A 15,057-nucleotide genomic window follows, 5' to 3' on the forward strand; every position below is an offset into this window, starting at 1 on the left:
GGAGCATCAAGCTGCTGAAAAGCCCCACTAAACAGAAAGGATCTTGTCCTGGTCAAGACAGGTTCCTTTATGGAACATTCAGTGTTGAGCCCATTCTTCCCCCTGAGTATCTCCAGGCATCCTGATTTCTCTCCTGAAAATTCTAATCCCAGAAATATTTTCAAAGGGCATACAGGTAATAAATACTCTCAGGACATACCCAGCCTTTTCCAGTTCACAACTGAACTGGAGGTCATCTTAAAAAAAAAAACCCACAGAATAAACCCCATAGTAAAGCAAGTACTGTGAGGAAAATCCCCTATCTCCTCAACAATATTCTTGGCCTCTTAAGAGTTCCAAGGTGAGACAAGAAGGCAGAGACAGGATCCTGTTCCTCTAACCTGGAAGTTCTCTGTCCTTGAAGGGATCATCAACCTCTGTGCTCTTTGATCTGGCATCGCTCTCACACACTGGGGTCTCATACCTGAAAAAGGAGAACAGCAAAAGCTAAACTATGTAACAGGTTTAGTATCATCACATGGTCTCTAATTACAGACTGTTCTGAGCTGGAAGGGACCAGCAAGGAACATCAAGTCCAGCTCTTAAGTGAGTGGCTCATATAGGGATCAAATCCACAACCAGGCCATGGTTACTATGCTTTGACCAGCTGAGCTGATCTCAGGGTCAATGGGTTGTGCCTTGTCTGCTTACTGCAGGGGAACCCAATAAACCTCCAGAAGAAATACCACTCTCAGGCATCTGTTTGTGGACAGTCAGCAACAGCAGCAGAAATGGAAAGATAAGGAAGAACACACTTTGAAGTCCAGTACCAGCTATCAACTGAAACCCACAAACAGCACAGGGCCCTCTTCCACTTCTTGTGGACATAGGCTGAGATTTTTTTTCTAAGCTGTTCACGCTTTGCAGAATCACTGTATCTAGCCGAGTTTAAGTCCCAGCTCTTACTGGCCTGTTTTTGCAACTTGCCAGACCCACAATTTGTTTCCAAACTCTAACTGAGAAAAGATTCTTCAGGTACTTTCAAAATAGAGAGTAACTGGGGGAAAAAAAAAATTTAAAAAAAAAATTATCTCTGGTTTAAAGTCTACCCATGAACAACAAGCAGTCTTCTATTCCCTACTGGTCAGGATTCAAGAGGCTGCAACATGGAAATATAAAGCAGATGACTATGAAACAGACTTGTCTTTTCACTGCTCATGCCCATAATCTGTACTCTTGAGCAAAGCCACTGTTCCTCCTACCTCAGAAAAGCAAACCAGCAGAAAAAAAGGCTGCTTTGCATAAATACTTAACACAGAGAGAAGTATGGACAGCAGTTAATGTCCACCAGCTCCTATAGAGAGGGAGCTGCAAAGTAACACTCAACAGGGAACATCACCTACAGCATTGCTTGCTCTAGGGAAAGCAGTGTAGAGCTGACTGCTCTAGAGTGAAGAACTGATTTCCCATTGCAGTAGTATTTCCTATATCTCATCTCCTCCAGCCAGGCACCTTCCCAGGCCTGCCTATAGCTCTCACCGAGTGGAAGTACCGGGCAGGGGACGTCCTGTGTCCACCAGGACACACCAGCAGTACCCAGTTGACTGGTGGCATTGCACTGGTTTGTAGAGTCCTCCAGGAGCACACTCGGGGATGACGATACCCTCCCGCGGGTTCTGCCGGGCCTCCTCCAGGGCGCTCTGCCTCTCCTGGTCACAGGAGTGAACTTTTTCTGGAAGACAGAAGGGAGGTTGGAGGGGGTGGAAAAAGAATCAAATCAAGATCACTTTCCTCAGGTCAGCAGGATATGGGTATCCTTCACATCAGAAACACTTTGTGTCTGTTTCCTTCTCATCAAGCATCAGTATGTCTGCATCCTCAGGGACCGACGGACTTCTGGGTTGAGAGCTTTCTCCTACATTTAGCTGTGACACAACAAGATTATGGACTATAGACACTGACTGCCAGCTGCTCAGGATGCCAGAAACAGCAGAAACTCTTCTTAATCATTTGGGTTTTGGAAATGAACTATCAGGTAAAAACAATTCACTCTCAATGCAGCCATGAGGTAAGAATTTCCCAGATTATGTTTTTGCAAGCTGCGAGATCCTAAACTGTGACTTGTATTTTCCAGTTAACAAAGGAGGCAAACACCCTGCCCTGCCGTTCCATCTCTTTCTCCAGACAGCAAAACACTTCTCCTCCTCAACAGCACCTCTCCAACATGATCCCAAGAGGAGCAGGTTATGTTTGAACACAGGCTTATCCAGTGCAGACAGCATCTGCACACACCTCAGCAGGGAACAGAACAGGATATCCCATTCGACCCCCACTGCCATCACCTCTCCAGCACTCTCCACTGTTGTCCTCACCTGGAAAACAAAGGGCACCCAACACTGCTTATACTGAGTGGCAGGTAAGGCCCTGTTCCTTAATAACCTATAACACAGGAAAGGCTATTTCCAAAGATACTGTCAAAGAGAACAGTAGTGGCATGCACCAAAGATCAGGAAGAAGCCCAGAAGTGGCTTCTGCAGCCAGCCTGGCACACAGAGCCCTAGCACTGCCCATGCACCCAGCATTCCTTTGCATGTGTGACAAGAAACTCCATCAGGTCTGCACAGCATCACCCGAGTACAGCATGCCTGGGTACCAGAAGCGTTTTTACTGGTTTCTAATTGAACTGGTGCAGCTGGAAGAGTCTCAGAGATCCCAACAAGTCTCACTCCCCTCAACATTTCACATCACTGTCAAGGCTGGGAATGTGAAGGGCACCTGAACTTTGCCACATACAAACCCATACAATAGAAACACAGAATAAAAACTTTTAAGTGTCAGTAAGTCTGACTCAAACAGAGAGAAACTTGACTGGGAAGGAGCAGGAGGGCATAAAGTCAACAAAAACTGAAAGGAAACTCAAGCCTCAGCTGATATTTAAGCTGACTTCACTTTGCTGACGGATTTCACATCTGAGAAAAAAAAAGAAAAAGGAAAAAGGATTAAAAAAAAGAAAAAAGGAAAAGAAAAAGGAAAAAAAACAAAACAAAAGACTGTTCCCAAGATGTACTAGGACAGAGAAGTCATTGAGCCAGAAGCCTGCAGGCTCCCTAACAAACCACTTACATCAAAGGGCCCCACTTACACACAGTCTGCTGACAGCAATTCACCTCTTGGCCATCAGGTGAGACAAAGCACTCAGGCAGCTTGGGGAAAGCAAAAAAGCAGGGGCAAAATTCTCTATCATCATTATATTATAAGCAAAAGGAAGAAAAACTTCAGCTAGAAAGAACTACATTCCAAGAATTTTTCTATCTAAATCCCAAAAGCTTCCTGAGTGCACAAAGTCAAACCAAGATTTCTCAAGCCCTTTGAGTCTTGCAAAACTCTCAGTAAAATTACATTGAAAAAAATAAAGTGTGTTTTCTTTTTGTGTTAGAACAAAGAAATATGCCACTTTTATTGAAACCAAGATAAAAAAATGTATTTCTTTAATGAATTCGTATCTTATTTTACATACATTTGCAGTTAGGTACATAAATTACACAGAATAAATCTACATATTTATAGATTTGTGCTATGCCATAAAAAAATGGAAAAAAATCTCTGCACATATTAATAGAAATTTGTGGGAACTGAATAGTCACATTTACTACCAGAATATGTAACTAATTGGTAGTTATTTCTGTTTGAAAGCTGTTTAAGGGCTGAATGAAACAAATCTTGCAGGCTTTGTTCAGTTGATATCAGATATATGTAGTGATGCAAACTCTGCCTTTGTCACTAGCATTCAGTAGCCCATCATTAGCAATGACAGCAGTACAACTGAAACATCAGGGAGATCATACTTCACTTAATTCTAATGTATATCTAGAAGTAGCTACCATGGAAGCTCTTTCCTGCTTTACAGATTCCTACTTTGTCTCATTTACATGCTGAAGAGTCCCACATGGCACAGCTCTTCTCTGAACCCCTTCCAGATCCACCATGCCCTCCCTGAGCTGGAGGAGATCCGAACAGCAAACACATTGACTCTGACAACAGCCTTGTGGAAATTTCCTTCAGTGACATCTGTCTACAAAGCAGAACGTATTAACTAGCACCAGTCCCCGAAGAGACTCTTTCCTCCAGGCTACCACTCTAACAGCACTTAATTCCCTTAAAAAATAAACATCCATATTAACACTTGGGTATTCAAAAGGCAGCAAAATCAGCTGGGAAATCCATACCGTCAGCTTCACTAGTCTGGGACTCGGCGTGAGCTGCATGCAATGTCACCCTGAAAGATTGTCTCATGGGTAACAAGAGACCATCAAATGCTGTCCCAGCTCCAGGACACTCAAGTCCTCCTGCTCCAGTCAAATTGCTTACTGGAAACTCTGCTGCTGTTGCCAAGGCCAGGTTAGTGGAGAATAGTGAAAGCCTATGGCAAAGCTAGAAACTTTAATGCCAGGTACGAAATTAAGCTGTCATCTTAGAAACCAGCATATATTTATTATACATGCAGGGTACTTAAAAGCCTATTCCCTGTTAATGGGAGTTGCAGGCACACAAAGAAAGGTTTTCCTTCTTTCCCTAAACTAAACATTTCTTAGAGAGAGAAAATTTAAGACAGCAAGTCGGTGGGACACAAACAGCCTTCCTAGGACAAATAATAATATTATACCCATTTATTTATTTATTTTAAAGGCACTGTCACATTCTACTGTTCTCTGCCATCTCTGCTTTGACTTGACCATCAGCAAAGACACCAAGTAACACTTGCCAGCTTACTGCCGCTGGGGAGTGAAACCTCAATCAGACAGCAAATCTAGATTACAAAAAAACAAATTTCAGAAAAACACAATAGGAAATGTATATCACACAAAGAGAAGAGTCACTGGCAGAAATATCCATTTAACCTCAATTGCTCAGCTCTAAAATGCTAACTGTTCCCTACTCTTGACTACTTCTACCACTCATTAAAACATATTTTTAAAGTAGTGTCTCTGAAGCCATGAGCTATGGCAGGAAAACAGGGCTTGGACATCTGCAGTTGCACATTATTAATGCAATAATTCTCCCCTAGCAATGGCCTTCAGAGAAATACATGGTCATATTCCTAAAAAGGTCTCTCATTCCTGGTCCCTTAAGTACATATATTCAAACATACATTTAGTGCCTGCACAATAAAAATAAAAATGATGGATGAATTAAGGGACTCATCTGACTGTCTAATAAACTATATGGTTATTAAAGAGATGGGATGCTTGTTTACCCCACAAAGCTGAGAAGAGAGGGTGTCTAGTAGCATCTAGCCAAAGGTTTGTGCTTAACAGTTCCCATGCTCATCTTGCAGGGCTATGTGCAGCCACTGAGGATGGGGCAGCCTCCCCCAGCTGCTCTCCTGACACACAACAACTCTCACTGCCACCAGAGCCAAAGCACCAAGCATCATTCACCGTGGCTGTGAAGGTGCTGTGGGGATAATTATGGTGGGATATAGGGAACATCTGCCATCCAGCCACAGCAGATTATTTTCTGAACTTTGCTCTTCTGCATCCAAATCTTTTTCTTTTTAAAAGAGGGAGACTGTGGCACCAGAACCAACCACCTTGGAGAGATTCCTACACCCTTAAGAGACAGGATTCTTTCTTCCAAATCAGGCAAAAGAGAGGGTCTAACCTCCCTCTATAAGCTTCTGCCCAGCCCCAATGAACCCATGTGAATAGCCTAACCCCAGAGCTACAGGCTGTACCAGGGAGGGCAGATTTCCTTCTCTTTTCCTCTCTCTCCCTCATTTCCTTTGACCAGAAATTCTGTCTGGACCAGCAAAACTTTTCCCATGGAATTCCCACAAAAAGCTTCAGTTTTAATGAACAAGCATTCATCACAAGGGGGGAAAAAGGTCTTTTACTGAAGAATTCCTGACCAATCCCCATTGTTAGCACTGCAACAGGGACCTAATTTTAAAGTAAATAAATAAATAATAAAAACCCCCCAAACACATCTCCCCCAAATTTTTTTTGTTCATCTCCCAACTTTCCTCTCAGTGAGGCATTAGTGCAGCACAAAACAAAGGGGAGCAGCATGGATATTTAGTGCCAAGTTCCCACTGACGTCCTGTGCCAACCCAAACAGGAGAACCAAGTGTCTTTGTGCCTCAGTTTTCCTTTCAGTGAGGAAAAGTGTTTGCCTGTCTCCCAGGGGAGCTTAATTCAGACAGGGTCAATTTCTCATGTGTCTTCACACTGCTGTGGCAGAGAACAAGAGTTTCGAACTGGTTATTTTACCACAGAATGTATGTAAGCTTAAAGCTGCTTTTATGCTGTATATAAGGAAGCTCTAATGTGAACAGGAGCCAGGTCGACTCCAGGAGAACAGGTACCTCATCCCAGGACAAAAGCTGTGGGCAGAAAGCAAGTTCAGTACTGGTTACACCAGCAGCCTAAATCTGCATCCTTTCCTCCATGGAGGGGAAGGAGCATTTGAAAAGCCTTAAGTACGCACATGCACAAGTGCTGGCAGGAGCAGCAAGGCAATGCAGTAAATAGGCCCTTATTGCCTGTCCCCTGAGCAGGGCTGTGGGTGGAGGGAGAGAAACAACCCCTTCTGTGTTTACTGGGAGCACAATAACAGCTGAGCAAATACGGCTCATGGGGATAGCATAAATCTCTCCACACCTCTGTTAGTCATCAGTACTGATACCCACTCCACCCTGTTCTGTCTGGGATCATGGTCCCTCCAGAGTTTTCTGGCTAACGTGAAGGTAAAAAGAAAAACAAACCTTGCAGGTGTTCCCATACGGTACCAGTTGAGCAGACTTTGCTTTACCTTGGTACTCACTCAATTTCATTTCTCAAGGCATAGGCTACAGAGGAAGCAGATGTTACTACATGTTCCAGGGCTGAACAAGTACAATGCAAAGGTTTAACAGGTGGGTTATAAATTTCAAAAATGCATTATTCCAAGTGGCTCATTAAACTTCAGCTATCCAGGAACACATGCTTCCCCTGCATTTTCCTTCTGCTCTAAGAGATAAGGCTGCACTGCATTCCCAGTAGTGTTATATGATGAGAAGCCTATTCAAAATCTACCCTCTAGCTTGAAATAAGGAGGACTTCCTGAAGGAAGCACCCTCTCATGGATTAGAGCAAACTTAGTGAGGGACTTTCTGATGCCCAACTTATGCTCATTTTGCAGAACTTGTGGGCATTGCGTCCTGCCCAGATAAAAAAACCAGTGTGCTCCACAGGGCTCCCAAGCCATATAGGAATAAAGATCCACACCTGCACATCTTGAAACCTGTCAGTCGACAGCTACCTGTCCTTGCAATTCTAACTGAAATGCCTTTCAGGCAGGCCCTGGACTCTTTGTACCATCCCACCTCACAAGCAGCCAGTCACACTGTCCTAGCCCTTCTAGAGCTATAGCAAGACTAGCTGAAGGATGGCAGAAAAAGAACCATGCTTTTTTCATGGCTGTGGTACATCATCCTGGAAAAAACTGCGACTATTTCCATGCTCATATACAATGCATTAGAGCTCTGAATAAATTCTGGTTCATTAGAGAATATTTTGTGTCATTCTCGTAACCAAGTAAGGAAAATGCAAGCTACGTATGATTACTATGAGATAGTTACCTAACACAGCAGGTTAAGAAAAAGATGCTCTCCAAGACAAGAGGTCTCAAAAGTTCTCTCTTTTGAAAGCTACCATGAGACTTGTATCAAATTAAATGGCCATTCTGGCCAATGGAACAGAGCATCCAATTTACAGACTGAGCTTCAGGAAAGAATTCTAAGTCACATTGATAAATGGTTTTAAATCAGTGTAATCACAACTTACAAGTCCAAACCATAGCAACCAGCAAGGAGAAATCCAGCACATGGGGAGGAAATTACTGGCGAGACAGAGAGACTTGGAAAAAATGGTCAGCAGCTTGGGTAGACCACAAAAAAAGTCTGCAGCTTCATGACATTGCAAACAGCAATAAAAAAAACAAAACAGGTAAATCCAGCTGTGGAATGTAATGACAGGGGCTTCACATAAGGAACAGGCACAAAGTACTAGTGATTCTTTAAATCAGCCCTGTGTACAAGCACTGGGCACTGCACTTTGAGGGACAGGAGCACTGTTTGGCAAGAGGGCATGAGAGAGCAAGGGGAACAGGCAAAGGTCTACGACACTTGATCTATGAGAAAAAGCTAAAAGAATTCAATTTGTTTAGTCTAGGGATGACATTCAGTCTTTGAGACGTAAAAGCTGTTCTATGAAAAGGAAAAAAAAAACCATAGATATTTTTTTTTCCTTCCCCATGGGTAGTTCAAGTAGCAGACAGCCTACTTGGAGAAAGGAGATTTAGGTTTGATATAAAAAAAGCCCTGGTGATAAAACTGTTCACTCATTGGAAGAGGCAGTGGCATCTCTGTTGCCAGATTAGGAACAGGTTACATGTGTCAGAGCTGCTACTAATTGGACATGACCCTAAGTTAAAACAGGGAGAAAAACCCACATGAATGTCTTCAGATCTTTTTTGCTCTCCTCACACAAGTTGAGAAGCTCCAGCAGATCCTCAATGACTGAGGCAACCCCTTTGCTAACAAAGACTAAAATTCTGAAGATATTTGATCTGGTTTAAGTTTCCAGATTTTGGGGTCTGATCCCTTGTCGCTGCAGGACACAGAATGATTCACACAGACATGGCTCCTGTATAACAGGGAAAAAACTGGTTCTATTGTTACAACTTCAGTACTTATAGATTCTCAGCAATGACCAGGGTTGATAGTTAGGTTACCACCTTTCCAATCACACTGGTCGTGCGAGATGTCCATCAAAAGACGTGTATCAGAAAGAATGCATACATATCTATGTTTACAGTCACTGTCTTGGGAAAGTTCTTAGAAATTATGTAAACAAGATCGAACATCTGAGTTTTCAGGGCGGCAGATCCCCTCTAATGCACCTGGCCTCCATATTCTTTATGACAGCTGTACCTGCACAGTACCTTCAAAATGACAACAGCTTCCATAGTCTTAGCAGAGAAAGTTTGGCATCAAAATGCAGCCTCTTCACTTCTTGACATCAGGTTGTTTCCTCAGCAGTAGAAGAATCTTTCAACCTTAGACACTGCCCTTGTCATTTTGAGACAAAGCTACACAGTCTGTGTTTTTTCTTCCCTAATGCCTCTTTTCCATTTCACATAGTTTCTAAGCACTGTGAGCTTGTGGCATATCTAGCTTTGACATAAGCCACCTGTCTCTGAACACATTCATTTTCCCTATGATCCTTTTTCACTACACTCTTTCCACACCAAGGAATTCTGTTCAATAAAACAAAAAACAATAGGTGTTTCTACTGGAGCCTTAGAATTATTGGGAAACTTTTTTCACTTCCACACCTGTTTTAGTCCTTGGAACAACGAGTACAGTAATTATTGCAGAACTTGCCTACCTCTTCTAGCTAGAGTATACAAGCACATTATTTTTACAGTGTTTTTACTCTGCAATTATAGGACACCAAACAGAAAGTCTTTGAAAATTGTCACAGGCAGGTAAAAAGTGGTTCAGACTGGTCTTCCTATCTTCAGCAACATTATATTTAATGCTACTTCTGGTGAGGCACAGAAGGCAAGAGAGACAGGTTTATAGTGTGATGAGCCTTTTCATTTAGTGACAGATCAGCTTTCTCCTGTAATATTTTGCACTTTACAAGGAGGCAGAAGGAATTGGCTCTGACAGGAAGCTAGCCCTCACTTTTGGATATTTACCTAGAGTCAGCTGTCTCTACATAGAGTATCTGGGGTTTGGAAGTTCAATGACGTAACATGGGATTCAGACATCAGCCATGGGATAGAGAAACTTTGTCAGTGTCATGAGATGGATGTCCAACAGACAGCTCCATGGAAGGGTAGGGTTTTCCAAAGCTCTGCAATGCAGCTCTTTTCCTTCACAGCCTTATGCTGTACTAGGCAATATTCATGGCCTTCTTGGACAACTCTGTGGGCAGCAGATGCTCATTGGAATACACTGACTTGTGTTTTAAATTAAAAAAAAAAAACGGTGGGTTTTTTTTCTTCACTTCTGTCTTTGCAAATCACTCACAAGCCCCACCAGGGTTTTTGGTTTCAGGAGAAGCCTACCTTGATCTAAACCTTTCCCAGAGGTTATCTAGAAGCTAGTAATGACAGTTACCTTGAAAGAGCTCCCCCTTAATTGTGGTACTTCAGAAATGTGGTGAATTTGACAGGAACATTTCAAGAGAGGCAGGAAGGTGAGTCAATATGTGCAGCCTTTCTGCAGGCATCAACATACATTCAAATGGATATCTGAAGTGCAGATCCACAAATGAGCCTGTGCCAAAAGTTGCTATCACAAACAGCAAGGAACACTGTGCTGCTAAGGAATTACTTCAGCAAATGTATGCAGCCCCTTCAATCTGAACCAGCTTCTGCTAAAAAGCAAAACAAACTCCACAAAGTTGACCACTCTCAGTTCTTTCCTGTACGTCCAGGTAATGCCTGGTGCTGGAGTTTATTTCCTTTCCCTTCCCCACCAAATCCCCAGTGGTTTTAAATGAGGGGTTGTTTTCTGTTTCCCCTTTTACCCCGGCTTCTTGTATCTTTGTCTCTTCTCCTGCTGCTCCTTGTCCACTTGACTTAACTGGCAGCTGAGTAGTAGTTATGACTCCACATCTAAAGTAATTTGTTTTCTTTCTTTGGGGGATAAGGAGGGGGAAGTGACTGAATTCTTTGGGAATGATTTATCACGCAGCTCTCAGGGGGAGCTTCATTTATTTGCCTAGCTGCATATGGTTTAACACCTATGGTTGCATGCTGATTATTATACAATGTTATTTTTCCCACTTGTATACTTTGCACCTTTTCATAGAGCAGATTAACTGGTCCCCAATGGCATGTTATTTATGACTTTGTTTGCTGGCTGTCTGGGAAGGGTCCTGGTCCTAGATTCTTCCATTCCCCCTGCTTCTGCTCTCTGCTACATACTCCCTTCTTCAGCACACACACACCTGTCACACTGAGACTGTGGGAGAATCACCCTCGGGCATCACACATATCATCCTTCTCAGAACTTCCAGAAGAGGAGACACAGGCCTCCCAAGCAGCAGCCAAGACAGGAAAGGATGCCTGCACCACAGATGGAGCCAGAGGGAAGGAAGGGATAATAAAGGAATGAAGAAACATCACATTTTGGCTTGCAACAAAGCAGGAACTCAGCAAATAAGAGCATATATATTTGTTGTGAAAATGTAATGGAATTAGTAAGTTTTAATTTCATACTCAACAGGAGCTCCTCTTGAAATTGCTTCATTTGATATCAAGCCAGAATCTAAACTAAAATTAATTCAAAACAAAACCAAAACAAATCCTCACAAAAAGAAGGGCTGGGAGGATTAATACAAAGGTCTGAAGATAAATAGTTGTATAAGATGGGACAGTAGTCACAGACCTTTAGCCCAATAGTTTTGACAGATTAGAGGAGCACTGTGTTGGGAGGTACTGGCTCAAGATGCAGGAGAAGAACCAAGAAAGACACATTAACAGAGATCAGTAGAAAAGACAAAAGTTTTCTGACACACTGGTTCCCTCCCATGAACTCTTGTTCTTGACACCATCAATGACACTTTTTTCCTCTTCAGCTAGGGAGAAATTCAAAAGTCTTTAACTAATCCCAGGTGTTATGCCCAGAGGAGACAGAAGCACAAAAATGTTTACCGAGGAGGACTGCATTAGAATGTCATCCATAGGCACCAAAATTTTCCAATTCATCTCACTCAGATGTCCCTAAAGCACAATTAGTCCTGACTACAGCCCTCATAAAAGCAACCTACTTTCCTGATAAAGTGATAGCTATCTCCTTTTCTCAGTATCCTAACACTAACCAGCCACAGGTCTTGGGGAAGAGCCTACAGTCCTGTATTAGACATTTGGACAGTAACAGAACTGGCACTGAGAGAGTCAGTTCAAACTAACACAACTGGTTCAGTAATAGTGGGAAATAGGAAAAAAGCAGCAGAAGAAGCAGAAGTCCATGGTCTCATGTCTTTAAATAACAAGGTGGAAAGTGCTGTGCACCAAGAGTAGGACAAGGAACCTAAGGAATAAGGCTGACAGGATAAAGACAGGTGTGGAATTACCCCAAATAACAGAACAAGAACATTGTTTTGCTTTCCAAGAACCTCATCTGAATCTACCTGGCTCCCTGTTCTCTGCAGTGTTCCACATTTCCAAGGCAGGAAGAAATTTTCTACAATTCCAGATAACTGTACATTCAATACATAGGTGTAAGGTCTCCCCACTCCAGAAAATAATAGAGGCATTCAAGCTCTTTGTGCTTACCCTCACTTCTGGAAAAGAAAGTTCTAATAAGGAATTAAACTCTTGTCTAACCTTGGCTATTTTTGGGGTATCCTACTAAAACTTCCTTCTCAAGCTCTGTCTCATTATATGTTCATCTCACCTGATCAAGAAGAACTACTCTGATTCCCAACATAGTCTCAAGCAGACTCCTTTTTAATGTACTTGATCATAGAAAGCCTCAATATGGATAAGGCAGCATACCCATGAGTACATTAACCCTTGGGTATTACTACCTCTGATCAATAAGAAAGGCATGCAGGAAAATAGTGTCATTTCCTAACTGAGTATTATAGAGAATGTTTTTGGGGGTGCCATGGGTGTTCTCTTCTCTTTTCTTTTTTTTTTCTTTTTTTTTCCTGCAAGTGTGAAAAAAGACCCCTTAAGGAACACAGACAAACCAGAGAACTCAGGTCCTGATAATGACACTTGATATAATCACATTGCACTTCACTGTGCAGATCTCTGGAGACAAATTGCACTCAAGAATCATGAGACATCCCTTCAGGTGAATGGAGGGATATATACAGATGTGAACTTTTCAAGTATTTTACCCCTTCGAAAAACTCTAAAGTTTGGGCTTCAAGTTGGCTCAATTAAGGAAAAGAAATGTGAATACCACCATTCTTGTTTTCAAAGCTCATTCAGTTATACTCTGTCCACTAAGAGCTCCTGACAGGAGAAAGCTCTGTTACTGGAATGCCATCATGAGATGCCAGCATGATGCCTGGGTACCAGAGCTTAACAGAATAGGCCACATGGAATTGGTCCCCATTTGCCAAGCAGGATTTTGAAACAAACAGCTATGATTTTTTTCTTCTTTTTTTTTTTTTCCTAAACTAGGCACAGCACACAGAAACCCGTCTTCAGCTGCTAACCTTAATATATTACTCATTCTTCCTTTCAAATAACGTCATTTTCAAAACCCCAGTGACTGAAGAATATTTACTTGAGGCTGCTACTGCTGGTTTCTCCAGAGCTGTTTATTTTTCCATGCAGGGGCTTATTACATCATTCTGTGGTTTTCTTAAAGGTTGTCACAGTAAGCTGGATACAGGTTGGAAACTCTTGCTAACTAAAACCAAATCACTAAGTAGCACAAATGAATTTGGAAATAACCCAACCCTGGAAGTGAGGAAAATACCTGGATTCCTCAGTGGAGATGGAGTGCTCCTAAACAAGCAGCCATTAGATTTCTTGGAACTGGAAAACATTATCAAACTCTTCCCTAGATTGAGAACTTAAGGAAAAATAATCACTTGGACTGTTGCAGGCTGAAATATTGGAGATGAGGGGAGGAGGCTGAAACAGTAAAAGCAGAATGAAATACAGTTGCCAGCCATGCTGATTAGAGAACGGCCATTGCAAGAACCCCACCCGAATCACCTCTTGTTTGGCAGTGTTAAGAACTACACATCACAGCGACCAGTGCTAGGTAACTGTCTTAGTTAGCTTAAGGTATCTGTGTGCATGCACATGTGGATGTGCATGTTTGGGAAAGGGGAGAACCAGCAAAAATTATTTCTGTCATCCTGCCACAACAATATTGTATTGATCTAGACCTTTTACTTACCCCAAAAAGAAAAAACTGGGACTTGCAGGATTCAGACAGACAGAAAATGTATTTAAGTGTAGAAAAACAACTTTTCAGCTGTGCAACAGTCCAGATGTTCATATTTTGGTTCCTGCCTCTGGCTGAGAAGGTTTGAACCTGCATCTCACCCTACTGAGTAAAGGGTGCCATTTAATTCTTTAAGGTGGGCTGGGGTAACAGCATTAGCAATCCCTCCTAGCAATGCTCTTTTACTGGGCATAGAAAAACTCACTGGCAAAATGCCTGGAGACATATAGATTCTCAGTCAAGTGCTCTAATCACCAGGCTGGAGCCATTCTGCTTTTCCTGATCCCTAGCTTAATTAGGATTTACACATGCCAAACAAACTGTAAGTGCTCCAAAAAAAAAAGAGATCAGTTTCAGAAGAACCTCTTCTGTTTGTCAACATTAAACAGAAGATGGAACACTCAGATTTCAAATGCAGCTCTTACAGGATACAAGCAGCATATATTACATGGGATGTCACCATCTCTGCAATGCTCAGCTGCCTGGTGGGTGGCTCACCTAACACTGACCAGAGACAATGACAGCAAATTAAAGAGTCTATTTGATTCCACATAACAATTCTGAAATTCTCCTCATGGCTGACATAGTGATGCTGCTTTCCAAGATGTCCAGTGTCAGTGCTGCTTAGAGAACAGCACACATCTTCTGACAGCAGTATCTGGACCACTCTTCTCTGAAAAGGACAGGGCCATATAATCACCACAGGAAGGGGAGAGATCAGAGCTAAGTGCTTCACTATACAAATTCCAAGGAATAGGAAATAAAAGAAGAGCTAGGCTGGATATTAGAAAAAGAAAAAAAATCTGAGATTGAATTCAGAGAGCAGAGCAGCTTCCTTTGGGAAGAAATAAAATCTTTATTATCTAAGGCATTTATGGTACAGCAGAAAATGCTGCTCTCCTTACAGTATAAACATTAACTAGCCCTAAGGCAGTATATTAGATGACCTACTAGGTCTTTTTTCTTTTCTCACTTTCAATTTCAGTGATCCCATTAAACTGCTGCAAAAGCATACAAGGCTATATCTGCTCCAAGACTGCTAGTGTAAGCTTGGATAGACAATACAGCTGAGGCAACAACAAACTGAAGAATCCAAATCTTGTGCT

General features: G+C 42.2%; 1 protein-coding gene across 11 annotated transcripts in view; it reads right to left on the reverse strand.

Annotated features, from left to right (window-relative positions):
* The window catches only part of SMOC1 (SPARC related modular calcium binding 1), a 160,479-nt gene that overhangs the window by 23,242 nt on the left and 122,180 nt on the right, over positions 1–15,057 (reverse strand). For all 11 annotated transcript variants that reach the window (XM_088057977.1, XM_088057978.1, XM_088057979.1 and 8 more), the window contains 2 exons: positions 1,519–1,711; positions 381–463 (listed from right to left, as the gene is read on the reverse strand). In XM_088057977.1, the coding sequence (XP_087914103.1) occupies positions 381–463; positions 1,519–1,711 (276 nt within the window). The remainder of the gene's footprint in view (positions 1–380; positions 464–1,518; positions 1,712–15,057) is intronic.

The sequence above is a fragment of the Pseudopodoces humilis genome, chromosome 7, assembly GCF_049639895.1.
Source record: "Pseudopodoces humilis isolate 2021_Gansu_Grassland_sample_001 chromosome 7, ASM4963989v1, whole genome shotgun sequence".
Taxonomy (NCBI): domain Eukaryota; kingdom Metazoa; phylum Chordata; class Aves; order Passeriformes; family Paridae; genus Pseudopodoces; species Pseudopodoces humilis.